This window comes from Haliotis asinina, chromosome 12, assembly GCF_037392515.1.
Source record: "Haliotis asinina isolate JCU_RB_2024 chromosome 12, JCU_Hal_asi_v2, whole genome shotgun sequence".
Lineage (NCBI taxonomy): Eukaryota > Metazoa > Mollusca > Gastropoda > Lepetellida > Haliotidae > Haliotis > Haliotis asinina.
Genome location: NC_090291.1, coordinates 56,300,897 through 56,325,455, shown reverse-complemented (window position 1 = coordinate 56,325,455; position 24,559 = coordinate 56,300,897). Strand labels below are relative to the sequence as shown.

The 24,559-nt window shown below is 38.7% G+C and overlaps 1 protein-coding gene across 1 annotated transcript in view; it reads left to right on the top strand.

The window, feature by feature from the left end:
- LOC137257585 (deoxynucleoside triphosphate triphosphohydrolase SAMHD1-like) overlaps positions 1 to 24,559 on the top strand; it is a 193,267-nt gene that overhangs the window by 131,861 nt on the left and 36,847 nt on the right. Inside the window, exons 3-5 of the mRNA XM_067794904.1 lie at positions 7,550 to 7,710; positions 7,859 to 7,971; positions 8,248 to 8,318. Coding sequence (XP_067651005.1) covers positions 7,550 to 7,710; positions 7,859 to 7,971; positions 8,248 to 8,318 — 345 coding nt within the window. The remainder of the gene's footprint in view (positions 1 to 7,549; positions 7,711 to 7,858; positions 7,972 to 8,247; positions 8,319 to 24,559) is intronic.

Genomic DNA, 24,559 nt, shown 5'->3' with positions numbered 1-24,559 from the left:
ATTGAGTGAATTTGAATGGTCTGTCCACGATGACCTCTGTGGAAGTGATCATTTCCCAACATTGCTAAAACCTGTGAATCCATCTGATGTTCCTCCATCGTCACGATGGAATTTTAATAAGGCTAACTGGACTTTATACGAAATTCTCTGTCGTGAGAAACTTAAACCTGAACTTTTTCATAATATTCCCGATGCCATAAAATGTTTTTCAGATAAACTAAATAATATAGCTGACGAGTGTATTCTTAAGTCCTCTGCTATTTCTCATATCCGAAAACCATGGTTTAACGATGATTGCAAACAGGCTAGAAAGGCAAGGAAGAAAGCTGAGCATTATTTTCGTCGCCATCCTATGGTCCACAACTTAAACAAATGTAAAATTTTAAATGCGAAAGCAAGGCGTACTTTCAAGCAAAGTAAACGCCACTCGTGGCGAAATTATGCATCAAAAATTAATTCGCGTACGCCAATATCAAAAGTATGGAATATGATACAGAAAATCAAAGGTAAGGGTTCTAGATCTAGCATCCACCATCTAAAAGATGGGAACCAGTTACTAACTGATAAAGAAGATATTGCAAATAAACTTGGTGAGACTTTGGCCAAACATTCTTCCTCATCTAATTATGTTCCAGAATTTCAAAAATATCAAAAACAGCAAGAAAAGAAATCAATTAATTTTAATTCAGATAATGGGGAAGACTCCAATGAAACCTTTTCGATCCATGAGCTTCATACTGCTCTAGATCAGGCTCACAATACTGCTCCTGGGGCTGATAGCATACCTTATCAACTCCTGAGGCACTTACCTGAGTCCTGTTTGGAGACACTCTTGCATATTTTTTATGATATTTGGACATCTGGTAACTTTCCTTCATCCTGGCGTGCTGCTATAATTGTTCCCATCCCGAAACCTGGACGTGATCATACAGACCATTCCAATTATAGGCCCATTTCACTAACTAGCTGCGTTTGCAAGACCATGGAACGCATGATCAATAATTGACTTGTTTGGTACTTGGAAACCAATAACCTTATAACAGATATACAATGTGGTTTCCGTAAAAACAGAAGTACTATCGATCATTTAGTGCGTTTAGAATCTTTTGTGAAGAATGCTATGATTAATAAACAACATGCAGTGTCGATCTTTTTCGATTTAGAAAAAGCGTACGACACAACATGGAAACATGGAATTTTAAAAGATTTACGTGACTTTGGATTACGAGGCCGTTTGCCGCAATTTATATCCAACTTTTTAAATGACAGGAAATTTCAGGTCCGAGTGGGTTCTACCCTGTCAGATCATTACCTTCAAGATCAGGGTGTCCCGCAAGGCAGTATTTTGTCTGTCACATTGTTTAGTATCAAGATCAACAGTTTATCAAAGGTTTTAAGCGATTCAATTGATGGATCACTTTTTGTGGATGATTTTAATATTTCTTGTCGTGGTAAGAATATGCATACTATTGAACGACAACTGCAGTTGTGTTTAAACAAAATACATAAATGGTGTCTTGAAAACGGCTTTAAATTTTCTAAATCCAAAACTAATTGTATACATTTCTGCCGTAAATACAAACCGCATAAAGACCCAGAACTATCTCTAAATGGTACACCCATCAAGGTTGTAAAGGAGGCCAAGTTCTTAGGTGTTATTTTGACTCACATTTAACCTTTCTGCCACATATCAAATCGATTAAAGCTAAATGCCTGAAGGCACTTGATCTGTTAAAAGTGGTTTCCAACGCAAAGTGGGGAGGGGACCAAACTACACTCTTGCACTTATACCGCTCACTAATCCGTTCAAAACTTGATTATGGCTCCATTGTATATGGTGGGGCTTGCAAAAGCAACCTACAATTATTAGATTCTGTCCACCATCAAGGTCTAAGACTTTGTCTTGGGTCTTTCAGAACTTCTCCTGTTGACAGTCTCTACGTCGAGGCAGATGAACCATCTCTTACACAACGACGAACAAAGTTAGCATTACAATAAATTACAAAACTATACTCGAACGAATCTAACCCTGCACATAACTGTGTCTTCTATATGAGGATCTGTACAACAAAAAGTGTTCTCTTGTTCCGCCTCTAGGACTCAGAATTAAGCCATTTATATCTGCTGCTGGCATTGACCTGGAAAATATAGCTCCTTCACGACTCCGTTCTTCTCCTCCATGGCAATTGGTTAGGCCCCAAGTTGACCTAACATTAACTACTTTTAAAAAAACAGAAACGAATGAATTACAATACAAACAAGAATATAATCAATTAAAGAATAAATATGGCAATCACAAATCCTTATTTACAGATGGGTCCAAGGATGGTGGTACGGTGGCATGTGCCGCTGTCATTGGATCCAGAATAATATCTTCTAGATTACCAGATAACAGTTCTATTTTTACAGCTGAAGCTAACGCCATACTAACGGCTCTTAAATATATTGAAAAACAACATAAACATAAACAGTATATACTCTTTTCAGACTCTCTTTCTTGCCTTCAGGCTATTAAAAATATTTCTTGTAAGCATCCACTTTTAATTGAAATTATTGAAGGCATTTCTGGGAATACGATGGCCGATCTTGCTGCCAAGGCAGCACTCAACAAATCTGTGACACCACTTCATATTCCATACTCAGATTTTAAACCTACTATTAGATCTTATATACGTGATCTGCTGCAGAAGAAGTGGGACACCCAAGTAGGTGTAAATAAATTACATGCAATAAAACCTTACATTGGTTACACCTACTTGGGTTGTCAGTCCAGACTTGAAGAGGTCATTATGCGACGATGTCGTATTGGCCACACCAGATATACACATGAATACCTGTTGAAAGGTGAGGATCCTCCGTTCTGTATCCCCTGTGATGAAAGAATCACAGTCAAGCACATTTTGCTTGAATGTGTTGAATATTCCATCACAAGGGATACCTATTTTCAATCACGAACTCTGAAGGATCTTTTTAGTAATGTAAGTTCTCATTTAATCATTGCATTTTTGAAAGAATTAGATTTGTTGAATGACTTGTAAATAGTTCAATATTTTATTAGTGGTAGTCTAGATTAGTAACTAAGATTGTTAGTGGCTGTACCCTCAAAGGGGGTTGAAGTATTGTAAAATTATTGTCCTCCTGAGAGGGTACGTAAGTCCCAAAACATTCTATGTAAATTTAGTACGGCTAAACCTTTAATCGTGGTATCTTTGTTGTTTTAATAATGGCTAATTTTCATTATAATCGCCAATGGCTGAAGGGATGGTGTTAATCCAGCTAGGGTCCATGCAGGTAGCAAAAGTACTGTAAGTCCCCATGGACCCTATTATGGTGATCTACCTTCGGTTGTTGGCGGTCTCTAGCCCGTGTTTTATATCGTATTGTCCTCTTTAATTACACTATTTTAGCTTTCAATGCTAGTTTTATGTTCATATCTGTGATAGTATAGTATTTTTACTGTCCTTCGACGTTTTTACGTTTTCAATTTATATTTTAAAACTGACATGAATTAAATTAAATTGTTCTCGTCACGATATGGCTGTAATATTGCCGATGTGACGGTAAATTTTAACTCACTCACTCTTCATGGACCGTGTTTCAGGATGACTACTGGTGATTCGATCAAACAACACAAAAACAATGCCGGTGATCTCAATGAAACTTACTCTTTCAAATTCAATGCTCAAAATAATATTCGAACTCTTTCCTGTTTTATATGTTACTGAAATGTTCACATTATGATAAGTTTCAGTAACAGGAAGGAGGAACAAGAAACGAGGAAAGAGGAAAAAAGGTCCCCTAATCAATAGTATTTGTCAAGAACGAATTGACGTCAGTGTACTGAAATTCTAAAAAGTGTGTAACTGACACCAAACACGGCAAATTACAGAATGGCTGATTGAAACACACTTTGACTGTAACATATATATGTTTAAGTTTTTGTAAAAGAAGATACTACTGGAAAGACGATCGAATAACGTTCAGTAACGTACGCGGTAAAACTTTATGTAGAATGTAGCAAGGTCATCACAGTGTGGATCTGACCACAACACACAGACAGGTGACGACCAGGCAACAACAACGTTAAACCTGGATAGCGTACCGACACCGTTATTACTCCCCTTTACGCGATTTTGTGCTAAAATTTCGTTTCAATGCGTTGTATTTGCGAGTTCTGACAACACTAACTGAAACTCTTCTTCGGACATCTTACTATTGGATAGTGCTGTTGAGATATGCTCGTCAGTGCAATTTAAATTCGCTTTGGCTAGAACGAGAATACTGTCATGTTTTCATACATCTTTTCATCCGGCGAGAAATGCATTAATGAACTATTCTTGTTGATCTAGAGACCCCTATCTCCCATTTCCATGCGAGTACGACAGGTACAATAAACCAGCACAAAGCTGTGACTTATTTGATGCAAGCGAAATTTATAATATACTTCATCTATTGCTGGATACATTCCCATCTAAAGATATATTTTATGAAATAACCTTGAAATAGTTCTCAGTCTCAGAAATAGTTGGCATTTTCTCAGTAGTACTCTTAAGCATGTCAGGTTTACATTATCAGATGAGAAGAAAGCCCTGATCAATAACTATGACGTTCTCAAGACTTGTAAAGGTTTATGTTTGTATAAAAGTAACACAACGCTGAGGTTATTCGAAGGCATTTAGAAGTTAGTGAGATAATACAAGACAAATGTTATGAATAACAATTTCGTACTTTATTTGCATCAGGTGGATGAAAAAGGGGCAAGAACTAACCCAGAAACAGATGCTTTGTTTGCATTTAGAAGTTGGTAGATAATATGACAACAATATGTTTTACTCGTTTTCTTATTATGCCATTCACTTCACGAAGGGACAAGAACTTGCCCAGAATAGTCGTTTTGTATTTATTAAAGAGGTTGTCATCATGATCATCCTCTTCCTCATAACAGAATGACCACCCCACTGATATATATGACACAATGATTGGCCTAGCTGAAAAATGACAGAATGACCAACCAGCTCACATATGACAGAATGATCCCCAACCTGACACATTACTGACACACTGTTCACAAATGACAGAACAATCGCCCCCCCCCGACAAATGACAGAATGACAGATCAGATGACACATGACATGATGTAATTGCCCATATGAGACATGACAGAATGATCGTCCATCACCGCATGGCAGAAAGATCGCCCCGCTAAAACATGACAGAAGATTGTTGCATCTGTGACAAATTACAGAAACTGGTTAGATGGTGATACATTACAGACGATCATTGCACCTGTGACAAATGATACAAGATGATGGAACGATGAGAGATGGCAGGAGATGACTTTATGGTGATACATGACAAAAGATTATAGCACCGGCGACACATGATATAAGATGCTTGATTGTACCGGTGACACATGACAGAAAATTACCACCCCAGCTTACACATGAGATACTTGCCGTCCTGCTTACGCATTACATGGTTGACTGCCCAGTTGACAAATGACACAGTTATCATCCCACTGTGACATGACACAGGATGATTGCAACAGTGATATACGGGAGAAGATGATTGTACCGCTGACACTCGACAGAAAATAATTGCACTACTGACACAAGAGAGAGGATGATTGCACCGCATGATTGAAAGTGAGAGTGTGGCTGTCTTGAGTGAATTTGTTCATTTATACTGCGCTTTAAAGTAGTTAAGATGCTTCCCTAAAATCATTCACCCATAGATACTGTCATTTCGCAGTAGATGATACCAATTTTAAGGGACTGTCTTTCTTTTGTAAGATAACTATCGTTTATTGTGATAGCAAAAGAGCCGTTAGGCATAACGTACTACTGTAATAATAAAACTGTTGCCGACAATTAAAATCCGCCGGTAGGATTTAGAAGATTTTATATACATTAAAGATTTTATACTTTCAGGAAATCCCGGTGGCTCAAAGTGAGTATTAGATACATTTGTACATCCTCATACCTGTAGTAAAGAAATGTATAAATAATGCAATTTTTCTGTCTTCCGATTGGTATGATATGATATGCGTAGTTCACAATTCTGTAAACGGACAAAAAGTTCACACACATGTGAACATACACACCTGAAGCATAATTTAGTGCATCCTATTTGAGAACATTGATGTGAACAGAAAGGAGTCAAGAAATGAAATACTTCTGGATAGGGCAGTAATGCTGGACTATCTGAAGAAAAGAGTGATTCTTCTCAGGCAACCAGTGATATGTTGCCGTGGCAACCGCCCCTGCCCCTCATGCAGTATAATGCTGCCACCGATTCACCCATATTTGGTACAGGAGGGACCCTTGCCTGCAAAGGATGACCAAGAATACCCAAGGCGTTCTCGACAAAGTTCAACAAAGGATGATTGGCACATGATCATACAGGCTCTCAGACGCCACATGAGGCAGGAACCTGTTTTCATCTAGCCAATTGATATGTCTCCAGGCCTCATGATTCCAGCAATGGTCGACCAAAACATCTTTGCTGACGCTTTCTTTGATGTTCTTTAGGCAGAATTGGACGTGACTGGTGACTCCTTGGCACCAAACCATGAACCTCGAGACAGTTACGCACGGCTTTTGGCTAAAGGTTTACACATCACGTGTCAGAGCGTGTTTATTGTAGTTTCCGCGTATGGTTGCCAATGAGTAGCAGTAACGAAGTGATGGTCGAAGGCATGAAATGACATTCCAGCAATTTCACATGTCCGCTATCTGCCATATCGACCTGATTGAAAATCTTCTCCTAGACATGATAATATGTGGATGAAGCTGGTAGGATATTCACGAGTTGAATGGCCAGGCAGAGACACTGTCGTGCATGGTGTGAGCGGGTGACATGCTTCACATGTAAGTAGGCTGCGTTGTGGCAAACTGTTTCAGACTGAAACCTTGTTTTTCCATAACACCATGACATTACGATGACATTCGAGGGTAATAAGCTCCATAAGCCTATAGTTTTATTTCATTGCATGCGTACATGTTCTGCCACTTACCTGCTTTTTTATTCATAGTGGGAATGTATCATTAGCCACTTTGTTCAGAAAAAGATCTTTTCATTCACTGTGATTAATACTAAATAACCAATCTATCTGTACATGCTTAGCATGGAAAGGACTGGACCTATAAAGACTGTAATCAAAATGATGAAATTGTACAATTGAACTGTCAATCGTTCAGTGCGACATAAACATCCAAACTGAAGCTGAATCATTTTATTGTATGATGTCAATATCTACGTTGCAGCAAGTGACAACTTTTTAGTACCTATGACAAAATGAGTTAGTAGAATATATAATACCTTACACATCAATGAACGCTGTTTTTCTTTTCCCCACAGACGTGATCCTGATTCCGATAAGTCAAAGGTAAGCATCGTTACGTCAGACGAAGTACCATTCGTTTCTTTGCTACGTCGGATGATTATTAATAAGGTCGATGATTATCTTATTGTAATTTTGCAGATGCGGAAAGGAATATGTTTTCGAAAACCAAATGAATCTATTCATTTCATTACATGTCTTTATCAGATTTTCAAGGACCCAATTCATGGGACTATAAGAGTGACGGGTCTGTGTGTGAAGATAATAGACACCCCACAGTTCCAGAGGTTGAGGTATTTGAAGCAGCTTGGAGGAGGTTCCTTTGTATATCCGGGCGCGACACACACCAGATTTGAGCACAGCATCGGGTAAATAATATTGCGATATTGGCAAATGTTGCATCTCTGAGACTCTACATTCAGAGACGACGTTCACGTAGTACAGCCTGATGTTAATAGATTTATGTTTCTTTCTTTTGTCTGAATGTATTGCTGTCAATTCTGCTTGTTGAAACAGAACTTACTACCTGGCGGGAAAATTTGCTCGGATTCTGGAAGAGAAACATCAAGGTCGCTTTCAGGATGGCGATATCGAGTGCATTGAAATAGCAGCACTTTGCCACGATCTGGGTAATTTGTTCACCTGTATGTTTTTGTGATTCATGTACAATTCCATCATTTATGGTTTTGTCTTGTCCAATATTAGCACAGATTCCATGTTGGCCTCTTCACTATGCTGCCATTTACATTTCTTACTACTGAAATATATCACGTTGACAAACAGGATAATGATATTATATAAATGATTGTTCAAATTTAAAAATCAAAGGTATTGTGATACTTTTGTCATGTGTATGTATGGGCAGGTCATAAATTTCCACCGTGGATGTGTTTTGATTCTTTCAGGACACGGCCCGTTCTCACACGTCTTTGACAACAGGTTCATACCTCGAGTGAAACCAGGCAGCACGTGGAAGGTATATACATAGATTAAGTTATGTACGTCTATTGTTTAAGGCATTGGTATTATAGTTTGCCCAAACCACCTGAGAAGTAATGTGGCTCAGTAATTTTCAGGGACAGTTTTATCTTCATTTTTCTAAATCGGATGATGATTGCTTTGGACTAGGTGAAAGGGAAGTCTCCCTTATCATATAGAGAATTGAAAATAATTTCCAGATAAGGAAGAGTACATTTCCTGAAGATATAAAGATTTCGCCAATTATGAAAGCCCACCATCCCTTTATTTGCCCTAAGCTTGGTGAAACTCTCTTGTACTTTCCCAGTACTAATTGGTGAATCATGCCGACTGAACATGATGGAATCATCGAACGATGGATCATTTATGGAATCATTTAGGTTTTTTAGCAATATGTCCCCAAAATTGTTAAACCAAGTCTGTGGAGATGTAGGGTAAGAAGTTACTAAGATGAAAAAAGATAAATACGATTGGATCACAAATCACAAAGTTTAAACATCAGTTCACCAAAACACCCAATCACCCAATGCTTTAGTGCATTGATGTTTAAAGTTTGTTTAAATTTGATATTCCTAGAAAATATAGATGTACTGATTGAAGATTTTCGACAGCTGTTGAACATTCAGTGTAGACGAGGGGTCTTTCTTGATGGTGGTAAATTTTGTCCTGTGGCGGTTTGCAAGTTGTATTGAGACTCCAATGCCGACAGTCCATTTTATATTGCACCCATCTGACATTTCCGGATAAATTCTGAAAAGACTTGGCTCAAACACCAACCGGTAGGCTGAAACATGAATGAAAAGACTTGGCTCAAACACCAACCAGTAGGGAGAAACATGAATGAAAAGACTTGGCTCAAACACCAACCAGTAGGCAGAAACGTGAATGAAGACCATTTCATTCGTGGTTTGACTGTCATGACGAAAACCTGAGTAACTACAGTGCTAGAAAAAGAACGATCTAAACTTGCAACCGACAATGGAATCCCAGCATATCAGCAACTTTCATAAGAATGTCTAGCCTGTCAATAACTACTTCACAATTAATGCATCACAACATTAAAATACCAACAAATATTGTTCTCGGTATCAAATGTACTCACTTGCATGACGGCGGTTGAAAAACATCTTGTCCACACAAGCTTTGATTAAAAACCTGTTGATCCCTTCTTGTAATGATGCTTTCATCAGTGGCATACCGTGTAAATCAAACATAAATGTAACTGCAACAATGCGCTCTTTTAAGGTTTTAGAATAACTATATTTTTTATGTTAAAACGACATATTAACTCATTAAGCACGAGGGCCACTTCACGTCTCAACACCTGGAACCCGTCGCTGATTGCCAGACTGGCTGGGACAAGATTAAATAGTGCTTTTTACGCAAGATTTCACTGGCAGGTTTCGGGTGATGACAGGAAACTCTCTAGTCATCTAGTCTGATTGTTTAACTGTGTAGTAATAATGTTCAAAGAAAGCAGGTGTGAATACATATCATTTCCTGCAACGTTTTATGTGAGTGAGTGAGTTCATATTTAATGTCACATCGGCAATACCTCAGTCATATCGTGACAACATTTAATACTGAATTGCAATATATGTCTATGATAAAACCTGTCAACGACGGACAGTAAAACCACTAGAATATCACAGATGAGAATATAAAACTAGTAGCTATGCCTAAGAAAATTATCTATAGAGGACAATAAAATATAAAAATGGGCTATAGATTGCCAACAACTGAAGGTAGATCACCATACTAGGGACCATGGGGACTTACAGTACCTTTGCTACCTGCATGGACCCTAGCTGGATTTACATCATCCCGTCAGCTGTCAGCAATTCGGGAAATCTAGCCATTCAATAAAAGGACACTTATTCTACGATTAAAACCTGGAACGTTTGAATTTACTTTGATTGTAAGTGGACTTATGTACCCTCTAAGGAGTAGAATAGTTTTACGGTACTTCAACTCCCTTTGAGGATACAGCCACTAACAAGCACAGTTACGAATTTTAACTTCCAATAATAAAATATTTATCTATTTACAATTCTTTTAATAAGTATAATTCTTTTAGAAATGCAATGATTAAATGAGAACTGATATTAGTAAAAAGGTCCTTCATACAAGCAAGGTATGCTCGACCGTGATTCTTTCATCACAAGGGATACAAAATGGAGGATTCTCATCTTTCAAAACGTATTAATGCGTATATCTGGTGTGACCAGTACGGCATCGTCTCATAATGACCTCTTCAAATCTGGACCGACAACCCAAGTAGGAATAACCGATACAGGGTCTTATTTCATGTAATTTATTGATGCCTACCTGCAGGGTGTCCCACTTCTTCTGCATCAGATCACGGATATAAGATCTAATGTTAGCTTCATAATCAGTGAATGGAATAAGAAGTGGTGTCACAGATTTGTTGAGTGCAGCAATATCGGCCAATGCGTTACGGAAATGCCAATATGGCTTGGTAACCAACAGAAGACGATGTCGTACTGGCCAGTAGCAAGATTATTACACAATTCAGTAATTTCAATTAAAAGTGGATGTTTAGAAGAAACATTTTAAATCGCCTGAAGGCAAGAAAGAGAGTCGGAATAGATTATATATCGTTTACGTTTAGGGTGTCTTTGAATATATTTAAGAGCTGTTAGTATGGCGTTAACTTCTGCTGTAAAAACAGAACTGTTATCCGCTAATCTAGAAGATATTGTTCTGGATCCAACAACAGTGGCACAAGCCACAGCGCCACCGTCCTTGGACCCATCTGTAAATAAGGATTTATAATTGCTATATTTATGTTTCAGTTGATTATATTCTTGTTTATACTGTAATTCATTCGTTTCTTTTAAAAGTCGTTAATGTTAGGTCAACTTGTGGCCTAACCAACTGCCAAGGAGGAGAAGAAAGAAGGCGGGAAGGACCTATGTTTTCCAGCTCAATGCTGGCAGCCGAAATAAGTGGTTTTATTCTTAAACCAAAAGGCGGGACAAGAGAAGATTTCTTATTGTATAATTTATATGCAGGGTTTGACTCATTTGAATATAGTTTTGTTACATACTGTAAAGCTAATTTTATACATCGCTGCTCAAGAGATGGTTCATCAGCCTCGACATACAGGCTGTCAACAGGTGAAGTTCTAAAGGAGCCAAGACATAGTCTTAGACCTTGATGATGAACTGAATGTAATAGTTTTAAGTTGCTTTTGCAGGCTCCACCATAGACAATGGAGCCATTATCAAGTTTAGAACGCACGAGAGATCGATATAGATGGAGAAGGGTAGCTTGATTCCCTCCCCATTTAGAATTTGAAACCACTTTCAACAAGTCAAATGCTTTCAGGCATTTAGTTTTAAGTGACATAATATGCGGTAAAAACGTTAAGTGTGAGTCAAAAATGAGACCCAAGAACTTAGCTTCCTTCACAACTTTAATTGGTGTGCCATCTAGAGATTTTTCAGGGTCTTTATGTGGTTGATATTTACGACAAAAATGAAGAAGAAGAAGAAGGGTTTATTTGTATAAAGGCCATACGACCCATAGAACAAGATGGTACAATAGTGATTTTGGTTACCAGTTTCATGAAACAACGCTAACAGGAGCAGAATAAACATGTTCTAAGTACTTGACAAAGTTATTTATGATATTAATGTCTGATGATGTACATATGCTATGGAGGGAATAATAGTATCCATGGACCGTTTTTGGAATGTAACGCCGACGCATATCCTCATAGCGTTTACAAATATAAACAATATGAATTTCATCATCGATACTTTTACAGTGTTTACATAACACAATGTCGTCATTGGAAGAGGCAACACTTCGTCTAGTATATTTGATACCAAGTGCACTAGATCCTGATCTGAATAACGTGAAAAGACGTTTAGATTTATTACTTATGTTCAATGATAGATATTTTTCACAGGTCAGCAGCGAGTTATGTGATTTGTAAAACGAAAGCGAAGGAGCATCTAGGGAAAGATGCCACTCTTGCATGGAGCAGTTGTTAATTCTTTCGGTAAACATATATAGAAACATTTTTGTATCGCCAACATCTTGGGAAATCCAAGCAGTACCAAAACCATAATGAAATAACAAATCACTGACGTGACGAGCCCATGTTGCACGTTTCCTGAATTCAACAGATAATAGGAATTGATAACATTGATATGGATATCTACTTGGATGCATTCTTAATAATCTCAGCCAGTATTTAATACATTTGACATAATAAACATTGCTTAAGGGTGTCCTCCCACATTCCCCATATGCAACAACATTAGATGATCTGTAACTAATCTGAAGTAAGAATTTGCAAAATTTTCGATGGATAATTTCAATACTTTCTCTCTTTTTAAAACCCCATATCTCGGCACCATATGTTAGAATTGGTACAATGTTTTTATCAAAGATGTACAATCCTTCTGAGGGTGACATGTCGTATCGTCTTATAAATGACTTGATCGGCCACAGTGCCTTATTAGCTTGATCGGAAAATGTTTTACATGCCCTAGTCCAAATCGGTTTTGGAGTTATCATAAGTCCTAAATACTTATAAATATTGACAGTTTCCATCTGGGTACCATTATAAAACCATTTTTCATGTTTGGACAATGGGCCACCCATTTTAAAGACAATAATTTTACTTTTATCAGTATTAATATCCATGCCCCATTGATGTGAATATATATGTAAGACGTCAAGGCGACGCTGTAATCTTACGACAGTATCGGCAATCAGAACCAGATCATCTGCAAATAAGAGAGCAATGATATTCAACATATTTTCAGAGATAAATATACCATCATCAAACTTGGTTTCTAATATCGATACAAGTTCATTGATATATAAAGAGAATAGTACAGGACTAAGGACACAGCCTTGCCGAACCCCACAGGCGCTACCAAAATATTCAGTTAATTTCTTACCGTACTCACAGATTACAGTGGCCTTGACATTAGTATACACATTTTCAATCAACTTGAAAAATTTACCGTGGATCCCATTGTGCAAAAGAACATACAATAGTTTAAACCTATTCACCATATCAAAGGCCTTACGAAAATCTATGAATGCAACGTATATCTTCCCATTTTTGCGTGTTAAATATTTCTGAGTGATTGTCTGGAGAATAAAGATACTGTCCACAGTCGAATGGTCAGTCTTAGATCCACCCTGATATTCTCCAATTATCTCATGAAGTTCCAAGAAGTACTCCAACCGTTTGTTTAGAACCGAAACAAAAATTTTGCAGTTAGTTTTCGATTTATAGAATTTAAAGCCGTTTTCAAGACACCATTTCCTATTTGATCCATCAATTGAATCGTTTACAACTTTTGATAAACTGTTTATCTTTATACTAAAAAGTGTGACTGACAAAATACTGCCTTGTGGAACACGATGATTCTGATTGTAATGATCAGACAGGGTAGAACCCACGTGGACTTAGAATTGTCTGTTGTTTAAAAAATAGCCTGTGAATTGAGGCAAACGACCTCGCAAACCGAAATCATGTAAATCTCTCAGAATGCCATATTTCCAGGTAGTGTCATATGCCTTCTCAAGGTAAAAAAAGATAGAGACAAGCGTGTTGTTTATTAATCACCGCGTTTTCACAAATGATTCTAAACGCACTAAGCGATCGACAGTACTTCTGTTTTTACGGAAACCACATTGTATATCTGTGATAAGGTTATTTGTTTCCAAGTACCAAACAAGTCGATTATTTATCATGCGTTCCATGGTCTTGAAAACACAGCTAGTTAATGAAATAGGACGATAATTGGATGGATCCGTATGATCACGTCCAGGTTTAGGTATTGGTACTACTATGGCGTTACGCCATGAAGGAGGAAATTTACCCGATGTCCAAATATCATCAAAAATATTGAGAAGAGTTTCCAGACAGGATTCTGGTAAATGTTTCATGAGTTGATAATGTATGTTATCAGCTCCTGCAGCAGTGTCATGAGCTTGATCAAGAGCAGTATGGAGTTCATGAATAGAAAACGTTTCATTATAATCTTCCCCATTATCAGAATTGAAATTAATAGGTTTTTTTCTTCTTGTTTTTGATATTGTTGAAATTGTGGTACACAATTAGAAGAGGAAAAGTGTTTAGCAAGGGTTTCACCCAGTTTATTTGCGATATCTGATTTATCAGTAAGTAATTGATGATGATGATGGATAGCATTTATATAGTGCTAATCTCCGAAAGGAGTCTTTACGCATAAATTTTTCCCTCGATCACTGGATGTCAATCTCAACAGCACATCGTATGTCAATCTCAACTCCCTGGGGAGTATACAACTTTTGCTGCTACTAGGCGCACCGAGTGTATTGTGGCTCTCTCATCCTAACGAGGTACCCAATTGACAGCTGGGTGGACTGTGGCACATAGTCACAGCACTTTGTCCAAGTTTACTGCACGTTGCTGTACCCGCAACTAGGTGTATGCACTTGTTCATGTGGCCACCATCTGGCCACCAACGGATCCGTGGGTTCTTTTAAGTGCACACAGGGTTGTATACTGTACACTACGGGTTGTAAACAACACTGAAAGAGTCTGCACACAAAGTTGACTCCAAGCTTTTTACACCCGGTCACAGGTGGGCTCGATCCCGGAACCTCAACCTTGCTGGATCACTAGCCGGGCGCCTTAGCCAGCTGGCACCCGTGAACGGCCACCTCCTCGTGGTGGGTGCTGGGTAATGCTGCGTTGTGGGTTGCGGCCCTGTGTCGGTGGAGGACGGGAGTCTGGGGGTTGAGGGCACTAGCAGCCTGCAACCACGTTCCCTTTGCTCAACACACCCCTTTGACCCTTACTTCACCTAGACGGGTGGTAGAATTGGCCCGGTTCTATCAATCGGCTGGTCACGCCATGCCCTGTGCATGGACAACATTCGTATGCAATTATTGTTCATTATTGTGTTTTCTGAAAAACAGAATGATTGCATGTCAAATTATATTATACATATTTGCCTAGAGTCCTATGCCAGAAGGCGGTGGCTCATGAGCCAATCTGGTGAATCTGACCTCTGAATAATGTATGTCTCCACTTTCGTGTCTAGGGCCGAACCAGTCTGACATTAAATTGGTAGATAAATGCATCTGTTCATGTCATATTCTCTGGAGTATAACATCCCTGTATCCTTGGTGTCAGCATCACGGAGATCCGGTGCTATATGACACTGTCCTTGTTGACATTCCGTGGTGGATGGGGAGCAGAGGTGCTGAATCATTTTTCTTTCATTATGGCATTACAACAATCTGGTGAAAACAGAGGTGAAAAGAAAAGGCGTGGATGAACTTGACCAAAATACAGGAAATATGTCTACCACTGGTGACTCATGAGCTAGATTCTTAGCTATTGAAGGAAAAGATAATATGCCTATCAAATAGAATCCTTTGGCCATTTCTAAAGCCATTTCTGGAATTTGTGGTGAAGTTGCGAACGTAACTCGTCTTCGTAGTGGCTCGCTTCTGATTGAGTGTGCACGGAGACAGCAATCTCTAAATCTTTTGTCAATCAAAATGTTTGCAAATATTGAGGTTGCTGTGTCTGTGCACAGAACTTTAAATTCCTGTCGCGGCATTGTTCGCGACAGAGCTGTCATGTCTGTCTGACATGAGTGAAGAAGACATTGCTTTGGAGTTAAAAGACCACGCTGTTACAGTCGTGAAACGCTTTACAGTTAAAAGAGAAGGGGTTACCGTTAAAACTAATACGTATCTCTTGACTATTGCTCGCGCTACTATTCCATCATCAATCAAAGCTGGATATTTGAACATCGGAGTGGAGGTGTATGTACCCAGTCCACTACATTGTTATAAATGTCAAAAGTTTGGCCATGGTTCGCAATCCTGTCGTAACTCAGTGGTGTGCCACCATTGTGGAGACCACCATGATGATACTGACTGTGAGAAGGATTAATAATGTGCAAATTGTAATGGCTCGCTTGTTCCAGATCATGCCCTGTTGGCAAGAATCTCAAATCATGAAACTCAAGTGTTAAAAGAATATTTCATACTTTGAGGCTAAAAAGCTTTTCACAAACCAGACCACACCTCCAATGAATATTACTTTTTCTGCCGCAGTTACACGCTCTGTGGCAACATCAACTATTGCTTGTCAGACTGACTTGACTTGGGTCAAGTCAGAAAAACCTGCTGTGTCAGCTAACCCATCCACGACTGTAGTCACTCAGTTGCCGCCCCAGGTTACTGTCATTAAATCTACATCTGGGTGCCAAACAAAGAGTCTGCCTGGCACATCATCTGAACCGCCTTCTTCCCAAACTTCAAACGCCAGTACCATGAAAAGGAAAGAAAAGAAATTAAACAGAAAACGATCCCCAACCAACCCTTCCCCTCCAGAGGTTCCTACTGAAAACTCTTTTGGGCCTCTCGATATGGAGGTTACCCTGTCTACGCAAGACAGACGGGGGATACTTCCACGTCACATTCGCGAGAACGATCTCCAATTGAGGCACCATGACTCAGTTGTCTACTTTAATGCAGTGGAATTGTAGAGGACTGAATAATAACTTCAATGAGATCACTTGTTGATACAAGATTGTAAACCGTCAGCGTTATGTGTTCAAGAGACTTATCTAAAAAATACTGATAACTTTAATCTAAGACAGCATACAGATTATCACTCCTTTTCTCCTCCGGGAGATAAAGCAACTGGAGGTACTACCATTTTGGTACGCCAGGGTATTATTCATAGCCCTGTATCTCTTAAAACCAATTTTCAGACCGTCGCTGTCCGTCTGTTCCTGCACATTGCATTGACTCTATGCAGTTTGTATATCCCTCCTTCTTCTGATATTCGACAATCGTAACTTCAAAATCTATATGATCAGCTCCCTAAGCCATGTCTAATTATGGGTGACCTCAACGGACACAACCCGCTTTGGGGGAGTGACCACACTAATTCTAAAGGTAAAATCCTTGAGGACTTCATATCCGATAATCATTTATGTCTTTTCAGTGATGATTCAGCCACTTATTTACATCCAGCTACGGGAACATATTCTTCCCTGGATCTGTCAATTGCTGATTCCAGCTTATCCAATGAATTTGAGTGGGTGGTCCACGATGACCTATGTGGGTGTGATCATTTCCCCACCATTCTCAAAACGATCAGCCCAGGTGATGATCCACCTATATCATGACGGAACTTTGCCAAGGCTGATTGGTCATTATATAAGACTCTATGTGCTGATCACTTAAAACATGATGTCTTAGCGAACAGCGAAGATCCTATACAGTTATTTTCAGATATACTAAACACCATTGCTGACCAAGCTATACCAAAGTCCACTGCAATTCCACATATTCGTAAACCATGGTTTAATAATGAATGTAAACAGGCCAGAAAGGTTAGGAAGAAAGCAGAAAAATATTTCCGCAAACATCCTACAGTCCATAATTTAGACAGTGTTACAATATCAAATGCCAAGGCTCGACGCACCTTCAAACAGAATATGCGTCAGTCTTGGAGGAACTGTTTTTTTCCAAAATAAACTCACGTACACCTATGTCAAAGGTGTGGAATATGGTACAAAGGATTAAGGGCAAATGTTCTAAATCTACAGTTCACCATCTGACGGATGGTGATAGTCTTTTAGCTGATAAAACTGACATTGCAAATAAACTTGGTGAAACTTTAGCCCAACATCTTCATCAAATTATATTCCTGAGTTTCAAAGACTTCAGAAACAACAGGAAAAGAAGAAAATCAATTTTACCTCACACAATGGTGAAGATTATAACGAATTATTTTCACTACATGAGCTCCATACCGCCCTTGAGCAGGCTCATGATACAGCAACAGGAGCTGATGATATCCACTACCAGCTCTTGAAGCATTTGTCCCAGTCGTGTTTACAAACGCTGCTAAATTTATTTGATACCATATGGACTTTCCCAAATTCCTGGCGTAATGCCATTGTAGTTACCATTCCAAAGCCTGGCCGGGATCATTCTGATCCGTCTAACTACAGACCAAAATCTCATTAACGAGTTGTGTCTGTAAAACCATGGAACGGATGGTAAACAATAGATTAAAATGGTATCTTGAAACCAATAGCCTTATCACAAATATTCAATGTGGTTTCAGGAAAAACCGTAGCACCATTGATCATTTGGTACGTTTAGAATCCTTTGTTGAAAATGTTATAGTCAATAAACAACATGCTGTATCAATTTTCTTTGATCTTGAGAAAGCATATGATACTACCTGGAAGCATGGCATTTGGAAGGATCTACATGATCTTGATTTGAGAGGGCGTTTGCCTCATTTTATATCACAGTTTTTACAAGACCGGCAATTTCAAGTCCGAGTGGTTACAACCCTGTCTGACAATTATAATCAGGATCAGGGTGTTCCACAAGGCAGTATCTTGTCTGTCACACTTTTTAGTATAAAGATAAAAAGTTTATCGAAAGTTTTAAACGATTCCATTGATGGATCGTTATTTGTGGATGATTTTAATATTTCTTGTCGTGGGAAAAATATGCATACTATTCAACGGCAACTACAGTTGTGTTTAAACAAAATAGATAAATGGTGTCTTGAAAACGGCTTCAAATTTTCTAAATCAAAAACCAACTGTATACACTTCTGTCGTAAATACAGACCCCATAAAGAACCAGAATTATTTCTAAGTGGTGCCCCAAACAAAGTTGTAAAGGAGGCCAAGTTCTTGGGACTTATTTTCGATTCACATTTGACCTTTTTGCCGCATATTAAATCCCTTAAAGCCAAGTGTTTGAAGGCACTCGATTTATTAAAGGTTGTTTCTAATTCAAAATGTGGAGGGCATCAGACTACCCTCCTTCACTTATATAGATCACTCGTTCGATCTAAACTTGATTATGGTTCCATTGTATATGGTTGAGCCTGTAAAAGCAACCTAAAACTACTTGATTCTGTCCATCATCAAGGCCTAAGACTTTGTCTTGGGTCTTTTAGAACTTCACCTATCGACAGCCTCTATGTTGAGGCTGATGAACCATCTCTTGAGCAGCGCCGTATTAAGTTAGCTTTACAGTACATTACTAAATTATACTCTAATGAATCTAATCCTGCCTTTTACTGTGTTTTCAATTCCCTTTATGAGGATTTATACAACAACAAAAATCTTCTCTTGTCCCGCCTCTAGGACATAGAATTAAACCCTTTCTTTCTTCGGCCGGCATTGAGCTGGAAAACATAGCTCCCTCCCGTCTTCTTTCTTCTCCTCCTTGGCAGTTGGTCAGGCCCCAAGTGGACCTAACATTGACCACATTTAAAAAATCAGAAACTAATGATTTTGCAATATAAACAAGAATATAATCAACTAAAACATAAATATAGCAATTATATATCCTTATGTACAGATGGGTCCGAGGATGGTGGCGCAGTGGCCTGTGCCACTGTCACTGGATCCAGAACAATATCTTCTCGATTACCAGACAACAGTTCTATTTTCACAGCTGAAGCTAACGCCATATTAACGGCTCTCATATATATTGAAAGACATCCTAAACATAAACAGTGCATAATCTATTCAGACTCTCTTTCATGCCTCTAGGCTATTAAAAACCTATCATGTAAACATCCACTTTTAATAGAAATTCTTGAACTTTATAACTATCTTGCTACTGGCCAATACGACATCGTCTTGTGTTGGTTACCCAGTCATGTTGGAATCTCTGGTAACACTTTGGCTGACCTTGCTGCTAAGGCAGCGCTAAACAAATCTGTGACACCACTTCATTCCCTATACTGATTATAAAGCTACCATTAGATCTTATATCCGTGATCTGATGCAGAAGAAGTGGGACACCCAGGTAGGTATCAATAAATTACATGCAATAAAATCATATGTTAGTTACACCTACTTGGGTTGTCGGTCCTGATTTGAAGAGGTCATTATACGACGATGTATTGGCCACACTAGGTATACGCATGAATATCTTTTGAAAGGTGAGGATCCTCCGTTCTGCATCCCTTGTGATGAAATAATCACGGTCAAGCATGTCTTGGATGACTGTGTCGAATATTCCATCACAAGGGATAACTTTTTTAAATCAAGAACTATGAAGGATCTTTTTGGTACCGTAAGTTCTCATTTAATTATTGCATTTTTAAAAGAATTGAATTTATTGACTGACATGTAAATAAATAAGTATTTTATGATTGGAAGTTGAATTAGCAGCTAAGATTGTCAGTGGCTGTAACCTCGAAGGGGGTTGAAGTACCATAAAATTATTGTCCTCCTGAGAGGGTACGTAAGTCCCAAAACGATTTAAGTCAGATTTAATCTTCCACTTTTTTAATCGTAGAATATGTGTCATTTTAAATCTTGCATACAGTCGCCAACTGTGATCTACCTTCAGCTGTTGGCGATCTATAGCCTGTTATTATACTGTGTTGTCCCTTCTGGCTCAAAGGTTTTATATATAATTACCAGTTTTACATGTATATCTGTGATATTCAAGTTATTTTACTGTCCTCTGACGACAGATTCTTTAACATATGCATATATTCCATTTAAATGTGAAATGTTCCCGTCACGATATGGCTGAGATATTGCCGATGTGACGTTATATATTAACTCACTCACTATTGGGGATCTACCCCGCACTCATTTGGAGGGCGAGAAGCTATGTGCCCTAGAATGGACGTTTTCAGAAACGTCCATGTCTTCAAGAGACCCATATTTATTGAGCAATTGAATGTAATTTTGTGATCCTCTGCCACTTTGTTGTTTTGAAACATCAGGCTTAGGCTTAGATTTACCTTTAGCAGTTTGTTGTCTATCAGCTGTCGATTGAGACTCAGTGTGCGACTGCAAAGATGATTTATGATCAGAAGAAGACTTTGATGTTCCAGGAAGTGATTCCTCAGTCTGTGATGAGATAGCTGGGTATAGAAGTTGTGGAGAGTCACTGTTGACCCAAGTCAAGGTAGTTTGGCAGCTTGTATATGATTTTGTTATTTTAGAGCTGCGCACAGATGATGCGTTTGGTACAGTGGCATAACTTTCTGTACGGTCAGATCTCTTCACCAGTTTTTTTGCTTCAGAAAAAGAGATGTTTTGGGTATACTTTATTCTGTTTAGTTCCATTTGCTCTCTCCAGATTGGACACTGTTTCGATGAAGATGAATGGTCGCCTGAGCAGTTGGTGCATTTTTTAAATTCACTGTCACAATCTTCTGTTGTGTGTGTCTTCTCACCACAGTGAGCACACACAACAGACAATGTGCAAGTATTTACGCCATGCCAATACTTTTGGCACTTGAAGCAGCTCAATGGATTTGGAATGTACGTTTCCACTTTGAGTTGACAGTAACCAGCCTTTGTTGATGTAGGAGCAGTCGGAGTAGAAAAAGAGAACAAAAAGGTGTTTGTTTGTTGGATCTCATTGTTTTTCCGGGTAGTGAAACGTTTTACATATAGCACACCTTGTTCCTTCATTTCTGAGGCAATATCAATCTCCAGCATATCAGCAAAAAGGCAGTCTCGGTCTCTCACTATGCCTTTGCTGGTGTTAAGTGTTCGGTGGGCAGAGACTGATACGGGAATGCCGACAAAAGATTTAGTTGACAGGAGATTAGTCGCTTGTTGTCTCTTACTGCATTCAATAAGAGACCCTGAACGCAAACGTCTAACGTTTTTAACATCTCCTGATATGCCTTGTATGCCTTTTGAAATGGCAAAAGGGTTCAGCTTCAAGGGCGTCTTGTCAACAGTCTCAAGTACTATGAAACGTGGCCAATCGTCAATAGATGTGGAGGGTCTTAGTTCATTAATATCAGGATCTGTGTCAAGAGGACGTTTTTTTCCTGGTGATAGGGGTTTCGTAAGACATGGCTAATGGTTTAAGGTTCATCATCCGAGCTCCCCACCCACCACGGAGTATCACAAGGACAATGATAATAACAAGTGGGTCTCCCGCTTGTTGATATACTCCAGCAGAAGAGTTATAAATAATCCACCAGATTGGCCCACCGCTTTCTGGGCATAAGACTCTAGGCAAAGTTCAAAACATCATTTTGAAAAATCGTGAACATTTGATATAAACAAATGTGCCAAGTCCAAAAGTAAAACAAATTAAATTTGTGTAATGACATACAAGTCCATACACAGGGCTTGGCGTGACCGGCTGATTCAACCACCCGTCTAGGTGAAGTAAGGGTCGAAGTGGTGTGTTGAGCAACAGGAACACGGTTCAGGCTCCTACTGCCCTCAACCACCAGACTACCGTCCTCCACCGACACGGGACGCAACCCACGGCAAACAGGTTGCCCAATTCGGTTGCTCCTTGCGACTATCAGTGGGGTGCTACGGACCTAGCTGACCCGGGTCCACACGGGGGTTTGAACGGCTCTTGGCGTTACCCAGCACCCACCACGAGGAGGTTGCCATTCACGGGTTTCTAACGATACATGAAATATGCACAAACGTGAGTCAGTGAGTTAATATTTAACGTCACATCGGCAATATTTCAGCCATATCGTGACAAGAACAGATTGGAATATACACAGAAGACAAATAGAAGTTGATAGATACTTTATGGTGTTTATTATTTAAAACACATTTTAGTTTTATGTCTTTTCGATTAATAACTGAAAAAATAATCCGATCACTGAGTAGTATTTATTTGCATATACATTTTGCGCACACTACTAAAGTTAGAAAATCAAACATAATGGGTTGCTGTTCATGTATGTATCATTTGCACCTCGTAAGAATGAATATCCTCGTGAAAGTGCATGTATTATAGAATTGACCTATACTCAATTAAAGTATTAAAAACCTTGTTACGAGAGTGTATTTTCTGTAAATTGTGTTACTGATTTAGTGATAATTATTACTGGCTTAGTATGTTTAGAGTTTTGAGTTACTGTGGGTCACATTTTGTATCATAAATGTTTCGTGTTATTAGTATTTTAGTGGCTGGCCTTTAAGGTAGTTCTCTTGAGCTGCCTCCCTTGACTAGTTGTGTTCACTTCCGGGAGTCTGCAGAAAGTTTGTGGCGATGAGGTCGAAAAGTGCTAGACTATTCAGAAATCAGTTACGGTGAACATATATAAGGCTGGTTATAACTGAGTGAGTTGATACTAGATTTGTGACCCATTACTTTAGATTTGACTCAGCTGCATTGTATTAAAAACCTCCCTTGTGAATCAGTGTATCTTGCTCTCTGCTCAATACAAAATATTGAATATTTTAGACTTGTCTGTGAGTAGTATAGGGAATAGTAGTTTTGTACCACGCCCAATATACAAGCTATATAATGTCAATAATGCGAATCTAGCCCCTCTCCTTCACTAATTCACACATAAAGCGGGTTTGTTCACATAAGGTGATATTGGGGGCCAAAAAAATCTTTTCAAAACTCCATATTCCTGTCATGGTATAAATGTTTAAATGTTAACTAGCCTCTCATGATCGGTGAAGTCGACGCCAGCTGTGCACAATGTACGCGATCGATAAATCCTGTGACGGCTGAGCACAATGACACACAATTAACTCATTAAGGCCGAGAGACGCATATGTAGGGCAAATTAGTTAGCTTCTAACAGAGGAAGCCACGTATCGGGGGTTATAAAAAGCACCTCCAATTCAGCGAGAGCCGCGTTTTGGGTGTTTTAAATTTTAAATTTGTACTGTACCTATTATTTCAATCAGTTTAGCAGTAATGATTAAAGATTGGCTTTTCTTACGAGAGAGGTTACTTTCTGTGTTAATCAGAAGAACTATTAATGTGTTTTGATAACAATTGCTTGCAATGTCGGGGGCTTATACTGGCAAATGAACACATGTCTGAGAGAAAGGGGATTATGAGATGTTGTTACAGGAGGTAAGTGTTTGTTACTCGTCATTGGGAGTGAATACTAAAATACTATGTCTGCACATTGATTGAATTAACGGTGACAAGGTTACAAAACCTTCTTCTAAATTAAATCATTCATTCATTCATTTTGTGGTGTCCATTGTCAATCTTCTGAAATTTGTTTGCTTTCAAAACAAATACAAGCATGCTCATCTTCATAAATATTTGGGGAGATTCAACTGCAAGTGTATATATCACAATAAATCAGTATCATGTAACTTATTTTAATTCTATAATACATGTGCTTGAATTGTGATATTTATTCGTAACAATGTGCAGATTAAATTGAAATGTTCAGCAAGCCATTATGTTTGATGTACAAGTAGTGTGCGC